The sequence below is a fragment of the Myotis yumanensis genome, unplaced genomic scaffold (assembly GCF_028538775.1).
Source record: "Myotis yumanensis isolate MYYU_CA2020_CCGP unplaced genomic scaffold, mMyoYum1.0.hap1 SCAF_2, whole genome shotgun sequence".
In the NCBI taxonomy this organism is placed as follows: Eukaryota; Metazoa; Chordata; class Mammalia; order Chiroptera; family Vespertilionidae; genus Myotis; species Myotis yumanensis.
The window spans coordinates 9,525,088-9,550,499 of NW_027223753.1; the positions used below are offsets into that span (position 1 = coordinate 9,525,088).

At 45.2% G+C, this 25,412-nt stretch overlaps 2 protein-coding genes across 4 annotated transcripts in view; one reads left to right on the plus strand and one right to left on the minus strand.

Moving 5' to 3' along the window:
* The window catches only part of FBXO42 (F-box protein 42), an 84,927-nt gene extending 82,830 nt beyond the window's left edge, over window positions 1-2,097 (minus strand). The window contains exon 1 of one of the 2 annotated variants that reach the window (XM_070404180.1): window positions 1,911-2,097. The gene's annotated coding sequence lies outside the window, so the exon portion shown is untranslated. The remainder of the gene's footprint in view (window positions 1-1,910) is intronic. The other variant, XM_070404181.1, reaches the window with a different exon arrangement.
* Window positions 2,098-8,492: 6,395 nt separating this feature from the next.
* The window catches only part of SZRD1 (SUZ RNA binding domain containing 1), a 28,081-nt gene continuing 11,161 nt past the window's right edge, over window positions 8,493-25,412 (plus strand). For both annotated transcript variants that reach the window (XM_070404184.1, XM_070404185.1), the window contains exon 1: window positions 8,493-8,568. In XM_070404184.1, the coding sequence (XP_070260285.1) occupies window positions 8,518-8,568 (51 nt within the window). In that variant the 5' untranslated portion in view covers window positions 8,493-8,517. The remainder of the gene's footprint in view (window positions 8,569-25,412) is intronic.

Sequence of the window (25,412 nt, forward strand, 5' to 3'; positions counted from 1 at the left end):
TGCTGGCTCTTCACTACAGGTAGGAATCACACAGCTTCAAATTTTACAGAAGGGTTTTAAATACATAAAATAGTGTTTAAGGACGGGTCTTCTAGAAACCAGACATTAAGAAGCATCCTAAGCTATTTTTCCTGACTCTGTTCTTTTTGAGAAGGGAAGGAATTACAAAAGGCAAAATGCTGGAGAGTGAATGATGTCATGATTGTCATGAAGTTGCATCAATACCTAATGATGATTTAGCACAACAATGCAACACATTATGCCAAGAAGCATAATGTCAAACCACCAAGATGTTTTACTGCATTAATTTCATGACTCTTTATTATTAGCAAATTGAAATAGAGAGTGACTCTCCAATTTTCTAAGACAGAGAAGTTGTTGGTTCAGGTTTATGTCCTTAGCAAAGGCACTAAGAAAATCTATAAATCTCTATGGAGATGGCTTTAAGAAAAGGTAAAATCGCTGATATTAAGCTAACAGTTGTCATTTTAACAATTAAAAGCTTTATAAAATAGACAAAACACCCCTGGATCAATGTAGATTGAGTAATATATTTATACCAGGCATGTCGAAGGCAGTCACAGGGTATAAAATAACTACATACAAAGGAAAAGATACCCAATCAGATTACACAGATGAGTAGGCTCAAAGTTAGGAACTTGACACAGAGCATCATTATTCACTGTCAAAGCTACAGAGTGAATGTTGAACGTTCAAATCCAAATGATGGCACTTCCCCTGAAAGTAGCCTGTCCACATGACGTCATCATTTTAAGCACAGCAAAACACATTTAAGTTACAAAAGGTGTTTGGAGTGTCCAACCCAAAGCCATCCCCCTCCACCATCCCCCACAGCACAATTCCAACGGAGGCCATCAGCCCTCAAGAAAAAGACCACAAGACGTCAAACCGACTTCCCTCCTGAGAAAAACGACACCAGCCTTTTAAACGAGCATTTGGACAACAAAAAGTTGTTCTCAAAAAGGAACGAGCATAGAACAAGGTCCCTGCCAGCAAGCGAGAACCGGTAATGGGTGTGAATCTTCATGCCGCGCCATCAGAATCCTACCATAGAAAAGTCCCAAAGCGTGGCAATTAAGAAAAGAAGCTTTTCTTTTCCTGGTAAAATCCGGGAGATTTTACAGACAACAAGCAACGGGCTCTTCCGAATCTTAACCATCCAAAGGTTTCAAATGAGGGAACACTTCATGAGCACGGAAGTTACTCTGCAGGGACTATGAAGACCTTTTTTTTTTTTTTTTTTTTTTTAATTCGTTTACAAATCCATTCCCACCCTCCACCGTCTCCAGTGCCCAGCCGACTCTCGGCAGAGGGCTTCCCCGGCCACAACGTGGATGGCTATCTCAACCACCGAGACCCAGTCCCCACGTCGCCGGGGATGGGGAGGGACGCACTCGGGAAGCTCAGGGGTAGGCGCTTGTGTTTTATTTTTTTTTAGGCCAATTCCAAAACCTGCCCTTCGCAGCTGCAGCCTCGGCGATGCTGGCCCCTCGCCGCAGCCCCAATTTGCTAGGGCACGGACTCCGGCTTCTCGGGCAAGGCGTTCAAGGTTCGGGGGTGGGGAAAGGTTACCTGCCGTCCCTACAGCCATCCCGGCCCGGGTCACGCACCCTGTCGTGGCCCCGGGGAGGGGGAGGACCGCCCTGGAGGACAGGGGCCGGGCTCACTCCCATCCCCATGGCTGGAGGAAGGGCTCTCCTCCTCCTCGCCTAACCCAGAGAGGCCGAGGATGACGACTGCAAGGTCTCCCGTCCAGCCGGCACCGACCACCGCGCGGGGAGCAGGGCCTGCGCGGGACCCGGGGTGCCCACTGCCCGCTGCGGGCCCGGGGCATAAAGGGCAGGAGGCGCCAGCTCCCTGCCGCGGCCCCGGGAGGGGAGAGACCTCACCTGGCCCAGCCCGCGCCACGCTCTCGGGTTAGCTCCGCTGACGACAGCGGTGAGGGAGCCCGGGCAGGGCCAGAGCAGAAGCGCTCCGCCTCAGGCCGTGCTTGTCGCACTCGGGGTTCCTCACAGCGGGCCGGACCCCGAGCCGCCCGGAGCCGCCATCTTCCTCCACTCAAACGCCGCCGCCGGGGCTGCTCTGGCCGGGAGAAGACAGCGCGAAGTGCGCATGCGCGGGGCCCAGCGCGGAGGACGCGCGCGCGCGCACACGTCGGCGGCCGGGGGCGGGGCCGTTTGGGAAAGAGGCGTGGCCCCGGGCTGAGGGTCTCCGGGGAATGCAACCAGCTTCGCGGAGCGCAGCAGGAGCGGAGAAACATCGCGCTTCCGCGCCCTTCTTCCTGGGGTCTCTCTCTGGAGCCAACCCAGGTCAGCACCCACCCTTCTTCTCAATGCCTGGGGCAACTGGCTTGAGACCGTGATGTTAGGCAAGAATTAACCCATTGTACGCTTGGGGGCCTGATGTGGAAGTTGGACGTGCCATTGGATGTTAACTGGAGGGAAATTCAGTTCCTTGGTTGTGCAAGAGAAGCCTCCCTTAACTATAATCACCACTGTGTGACATGTTACTAACTCCATTTTTTCCAGATGAGTAAACAGGCGCAAAGAAATATCTCCTTTTCCCAAGGCCACACACCTTAAGGGGCGGGAGGCAGGATAGGATTTGAACTCAGGTTTATCTGGTTCTCAAGCTCCTGTACTTGCCACTATCGCTATCCCCAGGCCAGACAGCGGGGTCCAGCAAAATCCCCCTTCCTCGGTAGCAATCTGGTGCGTAGGTGAGAATCTTCATGGATCCATCGGGGCAGCAAGTGGTCTAAGGAAATGCCAGAGATACAGAAGCCCTTACACCGAAAACCAAGGAACCTTGAGGTGCCAGCCCACCACCCTGGGATATCTCTTGGGACACCGCGCTGGATCAGAACCCAAGTCCCCTCTCAAATTGGGAGAGCATTGCACTAATGAGCAGACTTGAGTCATCCTAACTCTAGAAATCACTAGATCTGTGTGACCAGTCCCACCACCCCTAATGTAGAGCTGCATGTCACAAACACTGGACCGCTATTAAGTGCTTCCTTGTAAAAATGTTGGTTCTAGGGCCCATCTTAGAACCTGTCTCACACTTTTTCTAAAGCTCCCTAGGGATTCTGACCCCAGTTAGGCTTGGAACTGCTGGATCATGTTAGATCAGGTTCAAATACAGAACCACTTCATCCTGAATCTCCTAGATCAAAGACAGCAGGGATTTTTTTGTCTGTTTTCTTCACTACTTTATCACCTACTATAGAGACTGGCTCACAGTAGGGACTCACTAAATACTTAATGAATGAACTGGGAATTTAACAACTAAGAGGACAGGCAGTCAAATATTTAGTGAGCACCTACAATGTGCCAAACCATGTGAGACATACAGTACCACATGTGATATGTGATAAATGAAACTTTAAAAATTGCTGCCCTCATGAAGGGCCCCTACAGTCTACTGAGAGGCAAAGCTGTGCTCAGAGGCCAGTCTAGGTTCAGAGGCTAGGCAAAGCTCCGAGACCAGGATGTCCTTGCTTGGTTAGGCTAGGCTCCAAGGTTAGGCTCGGCTCTCCAAGGCCCCAAGGATCAACTAGGCTTGGCTCTCTGAGGCCCTGAGACTAGGCTCTATGGCTTCCAGGCTAGACTAAACTCTGAGGATAGGCTATCCTCCATCAGCTAGGCTAGGCTCCTAGTCCAGGTTGTCCTCGCTGGCCAGGCTAGGCCCTGAGGCGGGGCGAAGTTCTCTGAGCTTCTGAATCTAGGCTCTGAGGCTAGCATGCATCTTTAATGATGTCATGCTAGGCATTGATAAGTCACATGCTCTGTTCTTGTGTTGGCAGTGGCAACTTACAATGAGTCTAAAGGTCTGAGCACCAGACTGGCCTGCAGGGAACAGTCACTCATTCCAAACCACGCACCCCTGCCCCCCAATTCCTTCTGAATTCCATCATGAGCCATGGATTGGTTTTATTTGTGTGTGTACAAACTACACAGAATTATAAAAATATACTTACAGATGTTCCACAGTGCTATAATCCGGAGCAAAGAAATACCTCCTTTTTTTTAAAGTACATTTTTATTGATTTCTGAGAGGAAGAGAGAGACAGGAACATCAATGATGAGAGAGAATCATTGATCAGCTGCTTCCTGCACAGTCCCTCCAGGGAATTGAGCCCACAATCCAGGCATGTGCCCTGACCAGGAATGGAAACGGCAAATTTTAGTTTACAGGTTGACATCCGACCAACCGAGCCACACCAGCCAGGACAAAAAAAAATCATACTTAAAAAAAAAGTATTTCCCAATCCCCTAGCTACCTGGTAAACTTCTTTCCTCCACTGAGATGACTACTATTACAAGTTCCTGATATCTTTCCAGACATGCATACACAAACACACATATACACATATAAATAAATACACGTAAAGTAGCAGCAAACTATACACAATACTCTGTACCTTGCTTTTCGTGTGTGTTTTTTTGAAGTACAGTCCTTCAGGTCATTTGATGTCAGCATATTTAGAACCATCTAAATTTTGTTAACTAATTGCATTCTATTCCTTTGTATGGAGATACCATCTATATCTATAAAAGGCTAATATGCAAATTGTCCCCGAGGGGGTTCGACCGGGAGCTTGATTGCTCACTATGACATGTGCTGACCACCAGGGGGTGGCGAGGAACCAAGAAGGCCCCAGCCGGAAAGAAGGCACTTGCCGGCAGCTGGAAGGCCACGATCAGCCCTTATCGCCAGCACAACTGTCCATGCACAAATTTTGTGCACCAGGCCTCTAGTATATCTTTAAAACAAATCTTCTAGTAATAAACATTTAATTTGTGTCCATGTCTTTGTGATTATAAACAAAGTAGCAATGAATTTCCTTATATTTTTGTTATACCTATAAGCAAATGTATCTACAGAAAAATTTACTAGAAATGCAATTACTGGGGCAAAAGGCACATGCATGCATTTTAAATATTAAAAATATAAAAAGATAGTTTTATATTTTTAATCTTCACCTGAGGATATTTTGTCCATTGGGGGGTTTTTTTGGTGTTTTTTGACTCTTCAGAGTCCAAGGCCAACACTCTAACCACTGAACAACCAGCCAGGGTGCCATTTCTTTCTTTCTTTCTTTCTTTCTTTTTTAAATATATTTTTATTGCCCTATCCGGTTTGGCTTACTGGATAGAACGTCTGCCTGGGGACTGAGGGGTCCCGGGTTCGATTCCTGTCAGGGTCATGTGCCTTGGTTGCAGGCACATCCCCAGTAAGGGGTGTGCAGGAGGCAGCTGATCAATGCTTCTCTCTCATCGATGTTTCTGGCTCTCTATCCCTCTCCCTTCCTCTCTGTAAAAAATCAATAAAATATATTTTTTAAAAAAAATATTTTTTTAAATTGATTTCAGAGAAGAAGGAAGAAGGAGAGAGAGATAGAAACATCAATGATGCGAGAGAATCATTGATCGACTGCCTCCTGCAAAGCCCCCTACTGAGAATTGAGCCTGCAACCCAGGCATGTGTCCTTGACTGGAACCGAACCCGGGACCCTTCAATCTAAAGGTGATGCTCTATCCACTGGCCAAACCAGCTAGGGCAACCATTTATTTCTTAACACAACTGTCCATATAACCTTAGTTTATACATCAGATGGAAACTTTTCTCACTATGTGCTTTGTTCTTATATTCCCATCACATATCAGAGTGTTTTTGTGGTGTATCTGTTCTGAGTGCCTGCTGTTCTGAGTGCAAGTCTCTAAGTTCCAAACATAAATGATGTATCAAACATATTTTACAAGAAAAAGAAGCTCATGTTTTAGGGTCTCTGCCACTGCAGGGGGCTTTCCCCCCAGAAAGAAACCATCACTTCCTCAATTTTGGAGCTTATTTAGTCCCATCTTTTCATTCTACCGATGAGGAAGGGACTTGCCCAAGATCACAGGGGGCCTATTTGATTTACTAGGCCTGGCCTCCAGATTGATTGCTCATTTGGTGAAACAAAGGCTATTTCCTTTGTAGCATCCTCTCGGATGATCTTCAAGATCTCTCTTTCTGGCCTCCTAGAAAATTCAGTCCCAGGAATGCCCAACTAATTCCTTTGTTAAGGCTCATTGCCGAATATAACAAAATTGTAAGAAACTATCTCCCTCTGCTGGTAACATGCTATTATGACAAAACCTAAAACTACTGCCTGTCAGTTGCATTTATGAAAATCACACCTCAAGAGTGAGACTTAGGTGATGTCTGATAGACAGTTTCCACCACCTTGCCTTCGCCAAGGCTCAATCAGGATAATTCACTCAAAAGAATGGTAAACAGGAGAATGTATTCAAAGTAAATATAGTTCCAGAGAGTGAAAAAGACAAAACCCTTTATCTTTGGGTAAATTGGTCAGATTGTTAGTAATATTTTAGAAATAGAAAATTAGAATTGCTAGTGGAATATGCATGTGGAGATGCCAATAAGAAGTCTATCTATCTGGATCAGAAATACCAGGTCGGTTCAGGGCTGGAAATCAAATTTGGGCTTTTTTAGCATACAGCAGGTAACTTACACCATGAGCATCTAAGTAAGAACAGTGGACCGAGGACAGACCCAAAGATGAACAATATTTCAGAGACAAGAAATCATGAAACCAGAGAATTAGTAAGCACGTCACTTTAACTTCTAAGTAAAGATTAGTAACATTTAAAACATGACTCCAATTTATTATAATCATCATAACCATTAGGAATACAAATTGCATAATTTCGAAACAGAAAGCTGTTCCTTCAGACAGATTAATGACATGCTGTAAACACATCCCAATTCAAATAACTTGATTATAGCAGCCAAATGCAACACTACTGAACGGCACGTTTTTAACAGAGTGGCCTACAGAAATATGTCAGTGAGGATAAAAACATGGGTGCTTGCCTTTTACCCTGCTTTTGTGGTTTGAGAAAGAACGCACCATCAGAGATGTGAGGATTATAAATCTTACTAGAGGCTCAGTGAACAAAATTCATGCATGGGAGGATGTTCCTCAGCTCAACCTGCACCTTCTCCAATCTGGGACCCCTCGGGGGCCTAAACTGGCAGTCGGACATCCCTCTCACAATCTGGGACTGCTGGCTCCTAACCACTCTGCCTGCCAGCCTGATAGCTCCCTAACTGCTCCCCTGCTGGCATGATCATCCCCAACTGCCTTCCCCTGCAGGGCTGAGGGGACTGGGGGATTGAGGCTGGATGAGGTGGGGCTGAGGGCACTGAGTGCCACCATCTTGTGGTTGTGGTTGCTGCCATCTTGTGAGGGTGTGATGGTCAATTAGCATATTCCCTCTTTATTAGATAGGATGGCAGGCAAGCCCCATAATAATAATAGTCAACCTTTAGAACTCCTACTATGGGTTAAGTGCTGTTCTAAGCTTTCCAGCATACATAGCACCTCCTCACAATCTACTTTTTAAAAAAATATATATATTTTATTGATTTTTTTACAGAGAGGAAGGGAGAGGGATAGAGAGTTAGAAACATTGATGAGAGAGAAACATCGATCAGCTGCCTCCTGCACACTCCCCACTGGGGATGTGCCTGCAACCAAGGTACATGCCCTTGACCGGAATCGAACCTGGGACCCTTGAGTCTGCAGGCGGACGCTCTATCCACTGAGCCAAACCGGTCAGGGCCCTCATAATCTACTTTTGAAGAAGCTACTACTACTATTATTATCTCTCTCTCTCTTTTTTTTTACATTTGGGGAAACTAAGGCACCGAAACCTTAAGTAACTTAAATACCATCACACAGCAGCTCAAGTTGGAAGTTTCTGAAGTCGAACTTTAAAAGTCCAAGGTCCCCACTTCTATGTTGCAGCAAAGTAAAACAGAACATTGTTTAGGAAGATGCATAAATACATTTTTGAGGTAATGTTAATGTTTGTATCTGTTAAAGACTCAGAAGATCTTTAGTAGTTCTGGTTGCCTAGCTCAGATGCAATATTACCAGCTAACAGTAATGTTTTTACCTCCCAGTAGACGATATCATTGTTAACTGAAGCTTGGAATACTGCTTCTTAAGAAGAAAATACTGTAATCATTATCACCCTATCAGATAGAAATAATAACATGTTTTATGCATCAGCAAATGCTTTTCATTCTTTGTTGAGGTATAAAAATATTTTCAGACTTTTGCAAAAAAAACAACATGGACTCTATAAAAACTACTTAAAAACTCAAAAAATGTTGTTCAGTCATTGACTGCCCTTAGAAAAGATGGTTTCAAAGATCACACTTCCTGTACTCAAGACGATTCACGTGGAGTCCATTCAGTGTAACACTTTGCCCTTAAAAAAAATGGCAGCACCCTAATTTCCTCGCCCTCTTCCAAGATGGCGTCCTTGACAATCTTGGACCCTATGCTTGGCTCCTCTTCCGGGGCTTGGCAGGGGGCGGGGTCCATTGAGTAACTTGCGTGCTGGAGCCCGCGACCGATGCGCGTATCAGGGCGCAGGCGCGGGGAGGGGGTTGGGAGGAGGGGAAGCGGCGAGTAAGATGGAAGATGAGGAGGTCGCTGAGAGCTGGGAGGAGGCGGCAGACAGCGGGGTAAGGAGGAGCCGCCGCCCTGGGGCAGGGCCGGGAGGGACCCGGCGTGAAAGAAGCCTCCAGGGAGTGGGTCTGAGGATGGTTATCCCCAAGGAAGGGCCCCACACGCCGGGCCGGGGGTGGTGGAGAGGCCCCCGGTCTCTGAGCTCTGTGAAGGCCTCTTAAAGGGGCCGCGTTCCATTTCTCCCTCCACCTTTGCCTGGTGCGCCTCCTTCCGTCCCCCGACGTGCGCGTCACTCGGGGCGCCCCACCCGCCACCCAAGGCCTCTTTTCTGGGCCCCCGCGCCCGCTCGTTCTCCCGGGCCCCTTTGACCCTTCCTTTCCCGTCGGACTCTCGCCTGAGGCACCATTTTATAAAGTTCATGTGCTTTGATGAGGAGCGACACTGTGTCGTGGTGGGGCGGAGGGGGGTGGTGGTGGTGGTGTGCGGACCGGGGTGGCATGCCGGGCGCCGCAGAGGGGCAGGAAGGGAAATAGTCTCTGGGCCCCTCAACTCTCTACTAAAAATACCCCACTGCTCTGCGCTCTCCGCCACGGTGGGCGAGCGTGGGTTTTTTCCTTTCGGTTTTACTCTGAGAGCCCGTTGCGAACGGGTCTCCCCAGAGGACTCCGCCCTAAAGACCCTCAGCCCAGCGGGCAGCCCGTCTCCCCGGGGACCCAGCCAGCGATCTGAGCCCAGAGGGAGTGTGCTCGCCGGGGTCGAGACGGGCGGGGTGCGATGTGCAGCGTCAAGTAGCCGCATTCCAGGGAAAAGAAGGGGAAATAGTGCTCGCCTTGCTTTGGGGAGTTTTCATTGACTTCCAGAAGCTGTAGGAAAGGAGCTTATCCCAAGCCGGAGCAGCCTAATTCTATTGGGTCCCTGATTCACTGGGCCTTTTCAGCGTCTGTGGCTTCATGGTGACCCGTGGGGAGATGGGGAGATGTCTTTTTTGGCCTCCTTGTGTTTGTGTCTGTTCAGTGCAGGCTCGAGTGACAAATACCTTAGCAGCGGTTCTCAACCTGTGGGTCGCGACCCCTTTGGGGGTCGAACGACCCTTTCACAGGGGTCGCCTAAGACCATCAGAAAACACATATATAATTACGTATTGTTTTTGTGATTAATCACTATGCTTTAATTGTGTTCAATTCGTAACAATGAGAATACATCCTGCATATCAGATATTTACATGACGACTCATAACAGTAGCAACATTACAGTTATGAAGTAGCAACGAAAATAATGTTATGGTTGGGGGTCACCACAACATGAGGAACTGTATTAAAGGGTCGCGGCATTAGGAAGGTTGAGAACCACTGCCTTAGAGGTTTCCGAGCTGGGAGAGGGGCGAGGGCCGCACGGGAGCTGCGTTTCCCTCTGCAAGTGCCTTTCAGGGCGCTGGTCAGCTCGGAAGAGGCCGAGAGAATGACCCTCGCAGCGGTGGGTGTATCCGGGAATGTGGACACTTGGCTTTGAAGGTTTTTTTCTGGTGGTTCAGCATTTCCCTCACGGTGTGTGTTTGTCCACGTATCATGATTGAGAATTTGAAGAATTCATGCGTTCAAAAAGTAATTAGTACAGTTCTTAGGGACCGACTATCGTCCTTGGAATTTGTCTTGAGTAAGGAGAGCAGTTGAAAGATGCTGCCGGGAGCGGCAGGTGACATCTGGGTATTTATTCAGTGAACAAACATTTTTGAGTGTCTGCTGTGTGCCCGGCAGTGTGTGTGCTGAGCAGTGACTTTGTGCCAGAGAATGCAAAATTTCCGGTAGAGGCATCTATCGCCTACTACTCATAGGGGTGAATCATTCGGGCACCCCTCATGCCAGCCCTCTGCGGAAAAGCGTGGCCTACATTTTGAATGTGACTCAAATGATCAATTTCTTGAGCATCTTAGCCTTTCTTTGTTTTTCTCCATCTATTTTGAAGGGACATGAATTTCTCATATGAAAGGTGTAAGAAAATGGAAAACAAAAGTGAATGAAGGATTCAGAAATTGGGGATTACTTTAGTTTTCAGGATGGGTAAGTTGCTTCGAGATCAGCTAGCCCAGCACTGCATTTTACAGCTAACTAAACCCCAGAGATGTAAGGTGTAGCTTAAAAATTTCTGGTGCTTGTCCAGTATTCTTTCTACTATGTTTTACTTTAGTAAAACCCTTTAAAAGTTCTAGGTACAGAGATGGAACCCAAACTTTGCATCATTGAGCAGTAACTACCAAAATGCAAGATCCTTTATATTATCTGTTATTTAAGTGAGCCATTGCAACAATCTGTAGAGGCACTATTCTCCTTTTAAAAAAAAATTTTGATGAGAGAGAGAGAAACATTGATTTGTAGTTCCACTTATTTATGCATTCATTGGTTGATTCTTGTGTGTGCCCTGACCAGAAATCAAACCTACAAGCTTGACATTTGGGATAACACTTAACCAACTGAGCTAATGCGCCAGGGGCCATTATCCTCCTTTTATAAACAAGTAAACTGAGTCTAGGCAGTAACCTGTCTTGCTCAAGGTCACACAGATAATGAGTAGGGAAGCTGGGATTTGACCCCAAGCCTGTCTGACTCCAAAGCTGGTTTCTTTCTCTAGTATTTTGCTGCCTGGGGACCTGGGGAAGACTTGGGAGTTGGGCATTAACTTTCATTTTGAATGTGTTTACCTCAGACTTATATTTGAAGGCGCTCTCTTTTTTAATGTTTTTATTGATTTTAGAGAGAGGAAGGGAAAAGGAGAGAGAGAGAGAAACATCGATGTGAGAGAGAAACATCAATCAGCTGCCTCCTGCATGCCCCCTACTCGAGCCTGAAACCTGGGCATGTGCCCTGACTGAGAATCAAACTGGTGACCTTTTGGTGCATTGGATAATGCTCAACTAACTGAGCAACACTGGCCAGGGCTGAGGGCTCTCTTGAATTTAATTCCCTTTTAAAAATTCACAAAGGGTCTTATAAATGTGCACTTTTGAAGGAGAGGAACCAGGGAGGGGGGATTGTAGGGGGTGGTACCCATCCCATCACTGGGAAACCAACTGACTATTAAATGTTTTTCAGTTGCATGTTTAATCTTAGCTTCAGGTTACCCTACCTCCCAATTGATAAATGGTAATGAACATTAAGTTACTTCCTCCTTGCAAATACAAAACAACAACAACAAAAAACCTGAGTCCTGACAGGTGTATGCACTGAAAGGTTGCTGATTCAATTCCCAATCAGGGCACATGCTCAGATTGCGGGCTCTATCCCCAGTAGGGGCTGTGCAGAAGGCAGCCAATCCATGTTTTACTCACATCGATGTTTCTCTCACTCCCCCTCCCTTCCTCTTTCTCTAAAAATCAATAAAAATATTTTTTAAAAACCAAACCTGAGTGGCAAGAGGACTAGCAAATGGGAGCTGTTGACTAATTCTTTTTTTTTTTTTTTTAATTCTCACATGAGGATATGGTGGGTTTTTTTAAAATATGTTTTTATTGATTTTTAGAGAGAGAGATAGAAACATCAACGATGAGAGAGAAACAGCATTGATCAGCTGTCTCCTGCATGCCCCATACTGGGGATTGAGCCCACAACTGGGGCATGTGCCCTGAACTAGTGACCTCCTGGTTCATGGGTCGATGGTCAACCATTGAGTCACACTGGCTTAGCAGGATATGTTTTTATTGATGAGAGAGAGAGAAACATCAATCAGTTGCCTCCCATGTGCTCCCTGACTGGGGATCGAACCCACAACCTAGCTATGTGCCCTGACCGGAAATCGAACCAGCAACTTTTTGGTGTACAGTATGATGTTCCAACTAACTGAGCCCACCCGGCCAGGACTGTTGACTAATTCTTCAAGTGAACATTCAAACTTTATGAAATCCAGAGACAGTTGTAACCCTTGAAAATAGAGGCTTTTGGTGATCCTTGTCCTTCACACAAAAATGTTGACATTATGTTAAAATTTCTCTCTTGTCAGGACACCTGAGGTCATTGTTTCCTGCATATCTTCAGAATACTCAGTACAGTACTATTGTGTCATTCCAGGAAGACTAAATTTGAGAAACACCCAAAATATTCTGTAAATAGGCAGCTTTTTGCTTTTAGTTAGTATGGTGAATGCTTCTCTAATATAAAATTGTGCCTTTACCTGTTTCCTCCCAAGGAGTTACATCCCAATCAAAGGACAATTCAAGAAACATAACTTAGGCCTTGGCCAGTGTTTCTCAGTGGATAGAGCATCAGTCGTGGACCAAAGGGTCCCAGGTTCAATTCCGGTCAAGGGCACATGCCCAGGTGGCGGGCTTGATCCCCAGTAGGGGCCATGCAGGAGGCAGGTGATCAATGATTCTCTCACATCATTGATGTTTCTCTCTCTCCCTCTCCTTTTCTCTCTGAAATCAATAAAAATGTTTTTTTTTAAAGGGGGGAACAAAGGAATATAACTTAGGAAATGCTTCTTTAAAAGTATACTGCCTTTGGGAGAAATGCAAATACAAAATTGAGTTAATATTGATTCTAACTCTAAATTGTGTCCTCTGTTTTAAGCACATCTCAAGGGACGATTAGAGCATTTTGTAATTGGAAGTTATCTTTGTGCTCGCCCCCAAAATTGTATCAACACTTTGCTCTGTTTCTGTTAGTTTGAAGCTTTATTGTAAGTATCCTGTTGTTTCCTAGTCCCTCTTGTTGGTAATGAGATAACCCAGTCCTAGAGGAAGGCAGGTGGTACTTAAATGAAATTGGATTGGTAGTTACTGTAAAGCATTTCCTTGCATCTCAATCGTTGCCTTTTATTCTTTTTTACAAAGGCAAGTCATGTAGCAATTAGAAGATAATGCATCTAAAGTAAGTTAAAGGATGACCAGTCTTTTGGACTAAGAATTCAAATTTACTTTCTGCCTTCATTGAGCCAATCAGCTGAACTTTACCACATCATTGTATAGGTATAAGCCTGTAGAAGGTGTCAGTAAATTGAATACCTACTGTGTACCAGGCACTTGGGCACAGTCCAGTGGAGGGCCAGACAGGTAAGGCAGCACCAACTTGGAAGATGAATAGATGGGGTACCATGGCTGGCATCTTGTAGAGAAGGTGATGCCTAAACTAAGATTCAAAGGACCAGTTGACTTAAGCAGTATTAAGTTTGGGAGGAACAGGTAGAGTGTAGGGCCGATGCCTACGTAGGCAAGGAGGCAGCGAGAGGAAAGAATCCAGCATTGGGAGAGCCAGTATTTCCTTCTGGCTGGAGGGTAGGGTGTTGGCAGGGCTGAGTGGAAAGAGATGAGGCCAGAGAGGTATGCAGGGCCAGATTGGGAAGGGCCTCCTTGTACTTGGTTCTGGGGAGCTGGGCTTTTCCTGAAAGCAGAGGGGACCTTTGACGGCTTTTTTATTTTTTAATATATTTTATTGATTTCAGAGAGGAAGGGAGAGAGATAGAAACATCAATGATGAGAGAGAATCATTGATTGGCTGCCTCCTGCACGCCCTCCACTGGGGATCGAACCTGCAACCTGGGCATGTGCCCTTCACCAGAATCAAATCCAGTGCCCTTTAGTCCACAGGCCGACGCTCTGTCCACTGAGCCAAACCGGCTAGGGCTTTCTTTTTCTTTTTCTTTTTAAAGCAGAGTAGTGATATAGTTAGATTTTAATGTAAGAGATAAGAACTTTGATTTACTTCTCTTTCTTTAGGGAAGAGGCCATTCTCTCTGAAGCATGGCTACAACCACACTTAGAGGAGTCTTCAACACTGCCTGTAACTGCTGTCGTTATGGAATGTATACAGTAGCTGTGGGTAGTGGGCAATTAACAGTTATTTCAGGGCTGCCTGGTGCTGATTTCTTTATGCCTGTCTTTGTAGTAAAGAAGACACTTAAGATTTGTGTATCTGAAAGCACAAATCCTGAAGGAGCCATTTCTAAGCTATTCCTGGTCCTTTTGGGAAGATCGAGTGCTAGAGACTGTGAAGTCCTCCGAGGGGGCTTTCTATAAAGCAATTGGCCAGTTTAGACATGATTGTGTTAAGCAGTCTGTCCCTGGAGCTCTGGAAAAAGATCTGTTTTACTGTGATTTCAAAGAAAGGAGGATAATGGCTTTTCACTAGTAACTTCTCAGCTCTTTTCATTGAGGCTGCATCGGGTGGCCTGTTCCCAGCATGCTCTGACTGTTAAGAGAGCTGCCATGGTTGCTGTGAGTTGGAAATTTGGGCAGTCACAAGCCTTCTTGCTTTCCCTTCTATAACAGGAAAGCACTTAGTGGGTTGTTTTAAAACTTTTGGTAAAATTCTGCAAGAGAAAGGTGCTGTTATTTAGACCTGATGACTTCAACATACTCTTTCTTTCCACCTCTACACTGTGGTGCTCTCCTCCCTCCCCTGCCCCCGCCAAACACACACACACACACACACACACACACACACATGCAGTTAAACGGCAGTTTCTGGCTGTACCAGGTAGCTAGCCTTCACAAGGTGTAGTGTGTTCTTTCCTGCCTACTTTCCCAACAGGAATAGAAAATTTTTCCTGTCAGGACAACTACTTACTTGTTGGTTTCCTAGGAGAAGATTGAGTTTAGCTACTATATCTGTGGCCAAAATGCAGAATGAACTGTTTTTTTTAAAAGTAGTAACTGTAGAGATTTCTCTTCCCAAGTGTTTTTAACTCTTCTAACCTCTGCCAAGCATGCTTCCCTTTAATGTGAGGTCTATGCAGGATATTGATGTGAAGATAAAGGTTAAAACCAACTACCACAAATGTTACTAATTACCACAATTAGCAACAAATCCCAATAGTGATCCAGTGTGTAGATAAAGACTATTATCACTGAGGGTAGAATATTTCAAAAAGTCCCTCACAGTAGGTCATCTTCTCCCCACACCAAAGCTCCCTTATAAAATGAACACAGGCAATAAGTAATTCTTTTCTAAAAGGAATAATAAATATGTACTGTTAAAATTACATTCTTCAGGGGCATGGTCCTTAGATGAGCTTGTACGGGGCCGTGATGACTGGAGCCTGGAAAGGTCAGAACTTCCACCTCTCTTCATTGACCTAGAGAGCCAGATTCCCACCCCTCATGTTCTGGCCTTCTTGGCTTATAAAAGCATTTGTGACCCTCCAGAGGTCAGTTGCTTCTGCTATCTAGTTGCACATCTCATGGGTGAATGGACATTGCCCATAAGCCTGCAAGCTCCCAAATCCCATAGGCCCTTTTTATTGTATTTTTTCTTTTTTTTTTATTAAGGTATTACATATGTGTCCTATCCCCCCATTACCCCCCCCCTCATGCCCTCACCCCCCTGTTGTCTGTGCCCGTTGGTTAGGCTTATATTTTATTGTATTTTTTTAAATTGATTTCAGAAAGGAAGGAAGAGGGAGAGAGAGATGGAAACATCAATGATGAGAGAGAATCATTGATTGGCTGCCTCCTGCATGCCCCACACTGGGGATCAAGCCCTCAACCAGGACATGTGTCCTGACCGGGAATTGAACTGTAACCTCCTGGTTCATAGGTCCATGCTCAACCACAGAGCCACACCGGCTAGGCCCACAGGCCTTTTTTAGATGGCATCTTGAGGGCTCATTATAGGCCAGGTAGACTGCAGTTTTACATTCATTATCCCATTCAGTCTCAGTGGTCCAATTGGGGTGTAGATTCTATTACTCATAGTGTTTGGGAGAGGAAATCACAAGAAGTATTCCAGCCCTGGCTGTTGGCTTCACTCTTAGTGACTTTTTTGGATAGTTTGTTTACCATTGCTTCTCAGCAGATAATTACATAGTTAGTGCTTTAGTATGCTTAGTTGTTAGTTCCTTTGAAGTATTGTTTGTTTCTCTTAGGCTTAAGCGTGACCCCTGCTTCTGTAGCCTGGATGATGAGCTGATTAAGTTTTGTGTCTCTTGAGGAACTTGAACTCAAGAGCCAAAAGGACAATGCTGCTGTTAGTTGTAATAGTAAGATCAGTGACTGCAAGCGAGATAGACGCTGATTGAAATCTTGACCATAGATGGGAAATAACTTTTTAACTTCTGGCCAGTGGAAAGAGACAATATAAATAATTTCTGCTCCGCTCTCTCGAGAAGATTTAACAACTCTACTATCTTACGATCTCTATATCTATAGTTGCAGACTGGCAGCCCTTGGGTATTTGGCCTAAGATTTTGGGGGCTTGTTTCTTGAATACCTTTACCTGGATCTCAGTTGCTCTCCTCTCCTCCGCAGCCCCTCTCCCTACCCCCTCCCATGCTACTATCTGTTACCTATTGTGTCCTGTTCTGCTGGCTTTAGCCATTTAGTTTATTGGCGTGGCCCTGGAGACATTGTTTGCTGTCCCTGCTGAGTACCTTCAATGACTGCACCCTTGGGTGTTTGAATAAAACCTAGTAGTGGGGAGAAGGTATGGTGACTTTGTTCCATCCCCCAAATCTGTTTGTCTGTTTCTTATGGGAGAGGAGCCTTGCTGTCCTCATTTTATAAAAGATAGCAAGGGTTACTAGTCAATAACCCTCTTTCTCCTCCATGGCAATAGAAATCAGAAGACTAGGTTCAGGGTTCAAATGCCAGGTCTGATTTTTGGACAAATCACTGCCTACCTTTCTCTCAGCTTCATTTTCTCATTTGTAAAATTGGATGGATCTGCCTTGCCTGGTGTTGAGCGTTAAATAATGCATCATTCACAGGCAGATGAGTGTGAGGGACATTGTTCCCTTGCTCTCCATTCACTGACAGTGTGGCCTCTGTCCGGTTAGGGTGGGAAGTTCCTAAGACTGGCTGAGGGCTAATATACTGTTTCCTCTAAGAGTTGTATTACTTAGTGTTGTATGAAAACCAAAAGGGGAAAAACAGTAATGAACCTGAAGAAAGAGGAGCCCCATTAGACTTTATCCCCTATTTTATTCCAGAGGTAGGGCTCACCACCATTACTCCCACCCCTGCTCTGCTTCTTGTTTGTTTATCCGCACCCGAGAATATTTTTTGCATTGATTTTTAGAGAGATTGGGAGTGAGGGGAAATGGGAGTGGGGAGAGAGAGAGAGATATCAATATAAGAGAGACACATCAATTGGTTGCCTCCCAAACGTGCCCCAACCAGGGCTGGGGACGAATCTGCAACCCAGGTACATGCCCTTGATTGGAAATCGAACCTGCAACCCTTGGGTGCAAGGGCTGACATTCTAACCACTGGGCAATACCAGCCAGGCATGCTCCACTTCTTTAAGGTGAAGTTGGCTGTATGGATTCCCTGCCTCATGGAGACCCTTTGAAGAGTCACTCTAAGCAGAACAGTACACTGTCTCAATATGACAGTTACAAAGTTTTTGAGGCCCTCCAGCCTAGGATACATCTAAATTGTTAGGCCTGTTCTCTGCTGAAGAATTATATCCTTGTGGGTACTCTTCATAGATTTAAGGTCTGGACTTCCGATTTCAGCTCCTGTGGTCTGCTCCTTGGCCTGGGTGCGGGCAGGCTGGTATTACTTGTCACCCTTTATCCTACCTTATTCATTCCTGTGGCCACCACCAGCCACTCTCCCGAATCTTTTTCCTTTTTCCTTTTGAGGTTTAGGGTTCAGTTCTGTTGCTTGCTAGTTGAGAGGCTTTAGGCAAATCACTTAACTTCAGAGCATGCCGCAAGGCTGCTGTATATCCCAGGGGTTGTGGTGAGGATTCGAGGTGGTAAAGGGAGGACACAAGGTCTTCCTTACACATACCTCTGGCAGGTACTTGGAGAATGCTGCTGCCACCACCACTGCTGAGAAATTCCTAAGGCAGCCTTAGCTCTTATTTTGAATATGATTAGTGTCTCTGATTTCAGACCCACATAGACTGAGTTCATATTCTGGTTTCACAAGGATTACTTCCTAGTCACTAAAGATGGACAATAAACAATAATGTTCTATTTATACATATACATAAATATGTGTGTACTATACACACACACCCACACAATGAAGAAAAATAAAGCAGATTAAGGGCATATAAAATGACTGGCAGGGGTGCCATTTTGTAAAAAAAAAAAAGTCTGAGGTGGCCTCAAATAAAGATAGGCAAAGCGACCTGAAGGAAGTGAGAGCGCACACTGCACAGAAGCTGGCACAAGTGCATTCAGGCAGAGGGAGCTGCCAGTGCAAAGGCCCTCGGACTGGAGCGTGTTTGTTTTACCTGAGGAACAATGGGGGCCAATATGGAGTGAATTTTATTTTACATGAAAATTACCTCAGTTATAAAAAAGGGGCTCCTAGCTGGTTTAGCTCAGTGGATAGAGTGTCGGTCCGAGGACTCAAGGGTCCTTCCTGTGTTTGATTCCGGTCAACGGCATGTGCCTCAGTTGCAGGCTCCACCCCCAGCCCTGGTTGGGGCGTATGCGGGAGGCACCCAATCCATGTCTCTTTCCCTCCCTTCCACTCTCTATAAAAATCAATGGAAAAAGATCCTCAGGTGAGGATTAACAACAACAACAAAAAGTATAAAGAAATAGGTGAAATCAATTAAAAAATTTTTATTTTTTTAAATACGTATATTTTTTATTGATTTTAGAGAGGAAGGGAGAGGAAGAGAGAGAGAGAAACATCAACAATGAGAGAGAATCATTGATTGGCCGCCTCCAGCATGCCCCCCACTGGGGATTGAGCCCCCAACCTGGGCATGTGCCCTTGTCCAGAATCGAACCCGGGTCCTTTCTGTTTGTAGGCTCTATCCACTGAGCAAAACTGGCCAGGGCTAAAAAAAGTTTTAATATGTTTTTTTATTGACTTCAGAAAGGAAGGAAGAGGGAGGGAGATAGAAACATCAGTGAATGGAACCTTCTAACAGACTAACTTGAATATATATTAAAAAGGCAGCTGATGAATTTATTTATTTATTTATTTATTTTAAATTTTTTTTTTTCCGCTAAAAGTATTACAAAGGGTATTACATAAGTGTCCTTTTTTCCCCCCCGCCCTTGACAAACCCCTGCCTTCCCTTACCCCCCAGTGTCTTATGTCCATTAGTTATGCTTATATGGATGCTGAATTTATGACCTAGATGTCCCCCGTAGATCCTCTTGTCTCTCAACTTACGAATTCTACTTCTTTTAACTTACCCAATCATGTTTCTCAGGAGTTGAGTTAATTCTTTGAACCTGGTGATGATCTTGAAGCATCACTGTAGAATCAAACCTGGCGTGATGTGACTGGTGCTTTAGCCAGGGAGGTAGGATAGGCAGGAGCACTGGTAATGGCCAGCCCTACCGGGCAGGACACTGCCACACCACTGATGTAGAGAAACAAGACAGGGATGAACCAGAATTAAACTAACCAGTGTGAGAGTTGTTTAGAAAAGTCTCTATGGATTGTACATCTGGACTTGAAAATAGCCAGTGATGCATTTTAAAGGTACAAGGACCTTCCTTCCTTCCTTCCTTCCTTCCTTCCTTCCTTCCTTTCTCTCTTTCTTTCTCTCTCTCTCTCTCTCTTTCTTTTCTCTCTTTCTTTTTTAAAATATATTTTTATTGATTTCTGAGAAGAAGGGAGAGGGAGAGAAAGATAGAAACATCAATGATGAGAGAGAATCATTGATGGGCTGCCTCCTGCACATCCCACACTTGGGATCCAGCCCACAACCCAGGCATATGCCCTGATTGGGAATCGAACCGTGACCCCCTGGTTCATAGGTTGACGCCCAACCACTGAACCACACCAGCCAGACGAGACCTATCTGGTAGTTTTAGACCAAATCCCATCCAGATGCGTGGTGTGGGAGACATAGGTGCTTTGCTGGGGAGACCGCTCTCCCAGGAGACCCTGTCACAAGCAACCCTGTAGCCAAGGGAATGGGTGCTGATGTCCTGTCCAAGAATTAAAGCAATTAGGACCAGCATGGGCACTGCCTGCTATGGTGGAGTTCAGGGCCAAGCTGTGTTGGAAGTTATTTCTGTCTTCTATTGCTTCACAGGATCTTCTTTTTTCTTTTCTTCTTCTTTTTTTAAAATATGTTTTTATTAATTTCGGAGAGGAAGGGAGAGGGAGAGAGAGATAGAAACATCAATGATGAGAGAGAATCATTGATCGGCTGCCTCCTGCACGCCCTCCACTGGAGATTGAGCCCACAACCCAGTCATGACCAGGAATCGAACCATGACCTCCTGGTTCATGGGTCGACACTCAACCACGGAGCGACACCGGCCAGGCTACTTTTTTCTAAAATGGTGGCATTGTGTTCATCAGGACCTGTCAGGCTCTGGCTCTGAGAGTCAACCTTGTTCTCCTCTCAGGGCTCATGTTTCTTCTGCAGAGCCCCTACTTGTAGATGTGTGCTTCCCAATTTGGGAGAGCTGGACAAGGCCATATGAGCCTGTGGGACATAGTGGTTCACAGAGTGCAAGATGATTCCCTATTCCTTGAGTTTGAGAGAAAAATCAGAAAATGTCATCTTCTGAATTGCAAACTGACAGAGGCAAATTATCTGAGAAAAGCTACATAGTAACTATTGCTGATAAAAAGGGGTTATTTTCTAACTCAGCTGGGGCCTCTTAGACTTCCATTCACTACAAGATGACTTGGATTCTTAGGGGTCTGTTAGTTGCATTGGTGACCAGAGGATTCTGGTTATCAGAGAGGGGTGCGATGGTGGAGTAGGACTTTGCTCCTTTGGCACCATGGAGGAGGCCCTGTGGAGCAGGCAGCAGCAGGTCAGGCACCCAGTCCCGCCACCATAGTGTAACAGGTGCAGATTTAGGTTCGTTCACTCTGCCTCTTGTGAGTTTTGCTAGTTTGAAATAGTCCCCAGGCCTTCAACACCCCTGGGTGAACTGATAAAATCTGTTTCTTGAACATTCAGGACTGGACAGGACATCTGTGATGGTGCTGTACTTGCTGTACTTTGTACTTTGCCTGTTTATTTCTCTTCTTCATCCATCTCTTGCTATTATAGGAGTGACCCTGTCATTGTAATCTGCCCGCCCTTGCAGATACATTCCTATTCTCTGTCTCCTTTGTTCCTCTTGAAGATTGTGGCTATGTTACAAATTAGGCTGTTTGAGGAGTCCCCAACCTTGCTCTTCCCCTCTTATGCTTCCATCCCCTGACTTTTGCCAGAGGCTCACACAAGCATCATCACTGCAAGGTTAAGGTCAGCAGCAGGCAGTGAAGCTGTGCTTTTTCCTCAGGTGAGTTGAATTTGCAGGTATTAACATCTGATTTCATTCACCTTGTGGCTGTGGCCTCTCCTTTCCTCCCGCAAGGTACTTCATGATGGCCTGCCTCCACTCTTTCCTCTGGTTTCGCTTTTTCTCTCAGATCAAGAAGTAGACCTCTCATTTTTGTAGAGGGGTAGCCCCACAGGGCAAGTGATACCTGAGTTTGATAACAGATCTTTTGTTTAGGGTTTTGAGCCAGGGAACGGAGGCCACCCACTTACCAAAGCACAGAGCACTCCTTCGCTTCTGCAGTGTGCCCAGTGCTACTTGGCAAAAAACAGTCTTCCCAGGAGAAGCCATAGGAAATCAAACTTTTTTAGCACCTTGCCTCTGATATGCTTATGCCCTGACACTTGCCTTGTGCCGTATGACCCTCAGCGCAGAGTCAGAGTGATGAGCTTATGGCTTTCTTTCACTAGCCATGGAGGTTCAGCTTCTAACACAGGAGGAGCCTTGACCTTGGGCTGGGGCTCTGTGCATCCTTGTAAAAGGAGAAGGTGCCCTTCCGTAGTACGATTCCTTGTTGGGGCCCACTTCTAGATGCTTCCTCACAAAACATCGAGGACTCTTTAATCCCATTGGACTGTTTTCATCTCTGGAGAAGATGGATATTCTCCTTGTAGTGCACACTGTAGGAGAGTTTCCATTCGATCCAGCTCTTCAGAGAACGAGTCTGAGGGCAGATTAATTGCCAGTCCTTATCCAAGTAGAGAACGGACTGACTCATGATACCTGGATAGATTCCAGAGGGAGATGCAGTGCCCTCTCCCGCTGCTGGCAGAGCGCTCCCTCTCCTGCTTGGACGGCTCTGAGCTCACTGGTATCCAGTGACCATCTGGAGATGGCAGGATCAGCTTTCCACCAGAGCTGCCGGGTTCATATGCCACTCTAATCTGATGGAAGAATTCCTCAGCTCTGATAACCTGTCCTGTCTGATGGGTTGGAGTTTGATGGGAGTGTTAGTTATTAGAGTGCCAGGGGGCAGTGTGGAATTCAGGGGAGCGGAGGGAGTGAGGATCAATGGCTTTACCAGCATTTCCATGGATTTGAGCAATTGTGAGCAGCATCGGGTTAGGGCTCCAAAGGTTTAGTTCTAGGGCTACCCCTTCGGTGCCTCATTGTGACCTTGGGTAAGTTCCTTGACCTCTCTGAGCCACATCACCCTCATCTGACAAACAAAAGCTACTTTGTCTATCACACAGGGTTGGTGTGAGCAGAAAATGAGTGGGAAAGTGTATGATAACCATAAAGCATCATATTGACGTAGGCATTATTTTTATTTATTTTTTTAAAATATATTTTTATTGATTTCAGAGAGGAAGGGAGAGGGAGAGAGCGATAGAAACACCAATGTTGAGAGAGAATCATTGATTGGCTGCCTCCTGCATGCCCCACACTGGGAATCGTGCCCGCCACCCAGGCATGTGCCCTTGACTGGAATCGAACCTGGGACCCTTCAGTCTGCAGGCCGACGCTCTAGCCACCAAGCCAAACCAGCTAGGGTGTAGGCATTATTTTTAAAGCCAGTAGTTTTATATTACATGCCAAGGATGCTGGTCATGTTCTAGTTTGGGAACAGAGGCACATTTACTTAGACACGGCCCATCTGCCCTCTTAAAGGGCTTTTCTGCACTCAGGCTCCATTTCCTGGGTCTGGGCAGATTCCCTATTTTCCCTAGGACCTTAGAGAGGAAAGGTGGATGAGGCCCCTCAAATTGAGCTAATGTAATGTGTATTTTACCACAGTTTTAAAAAAATCAGCTAGTGTATTGGGGCCCATTTGCCTACATGTCTTATTTGGCCCTCACAGTGATATGAAAGCAAGAGTTCATGTAACAAAGTTTAAAAATGTATAGCTTTCCCTTAAAATCTTGATAGGTTTCTCCTAAAATAGCAGAGCAAGTGCCCTTTGGTGCCTTTGTAGCTAGCCCCTTCCTTTCCCCACTATGCTCCCTGCGTACGGAGTTTGGTTACTGGCCTGTGGAGGCATTTAGTGTTAACCCGGTTTAAAGGTATCTAAGGTTCCCTAATCCCACACATGGTAAACTTTGCATTTATGTGGAGGAACTTGAATAGGCAGTGTCATTTTTAGACTAGAGCAAAATGATACATTGTGAAACTTTAAAACCATAAGTTATTTGTGGTAAGCCTTGAAAAGCCCTTAAAAGGTAATGGACATTAGACTAAGGTAAGACAGTATTTACTTAGGCAATATCACTGGTATTAATTTTGAAAAAAACTTAGGAGAATTGTAGTTCTGACAAACTGTGCTTTGGCATAGATTTTCTCTGAGTGTCTGTCAGTTCACAGAAAACTTCCAGGTCATTCCCTGACTCTAGGTGCCCCTTTTTCATTCTGTCAGTAAACAGTCACTGGGTACCACCTTGTGTTACAAAGTTTGAGTGAGAGGTTTTCCATCCTAGAGGTTTCCTAGCCAGAGAGTTCATGGTACCTACCCTCAGAATATAGTCTGCTGTGTTTGCCTAAATATATTTTGGGTCTTTCATAAAACAAAATATTTTAAACAACTTAACACCAATCAAAATGAGTATCATTGTCAGACTGGATTTAAGTCTAGGTTCATGTTGTTCATAGGAGACAAAAATAAGGACATTGGAAAGATGAAAACTAAAAGAGAAACATATATTTCAGGGGAATACTAAACAAAAGAAAATGGGCACAGCTTTATTAATACTAAACAATAGATTTATTTTTAGAGAGAGAAACATTGATTTCTTGTTCCACTTACTTATGCATTCATTCATTGGTTGATTCTTGTATGTGCCCTGACTGGAGATCGAGCCTGCAACATTGGTGTATCGATTGGGTCAATGAGCTACCCAGCTTAGGCCTAAACAATAGATTTTAAGGCAAAAAACGATCACTTCATAATAATAAACTGTTTAATTTACTGGAAAGAATAATTCCTGGTCCTTCACATAGTCAGTAGTTCAAACAAATTAGTAAGAATTTAGAAGATTTGAACCATACAGCCAACCAGCTTGAAGTGCACCTATAGCTGCAGAATACAGTCATTCTCAGGACATGTAGAGCATATGGGCCATTCACTGGGCCCCGAGGTGATCTCAGAAAATTTCAAAGACTTTGTACGAAGGCAGTGATTCTTAAAATTTTGCAAGTAATATACTCCTTTGAAAATCCCATGTATCTTATAAGTTAGGGTTTCTGAATTTCAGCACTACTGACATTTGGGACCAGATAATTCTTTGCTGTGGGGGCTGTTCTCTCTAGTATAGGATTTTCACAGCATCCCTAGCCTGTATCCACTAGATGCCAGAGGTACCTCCCTTCCAGTAGTGACAACCCAGAATGTCTCCAGACATTGCCAAACTTGCAAGGTTGGTGGGCACTATCAGCCTTGGTGGAGAATTGCTGTTACAGATCTTCTCTCCAGAGAAATACATAAATTTGCATACAGTTTCTTCCCTCTCCAGTATCTAGATCAGTGGTTCTCAACCTTGGCTGCACATTAGAATCACCTGGGAATCTTTTTAAAATCCTGATTTCTGGGCCTCATCCTCTGGAAATTCTGTTTCTTTGTGACTAATGTTGTGGGCTCACCCCATAAAAAAGAAACAAAATTTCCGGAGGATGAGGCCCAGAAATCAGGATTTTAAAAAGATTCCCAGGTGATTCTAATGTGCAGCCAAGGTTGAGAACCACTGATCTAGATGGTCTTGCCCTCACTGAA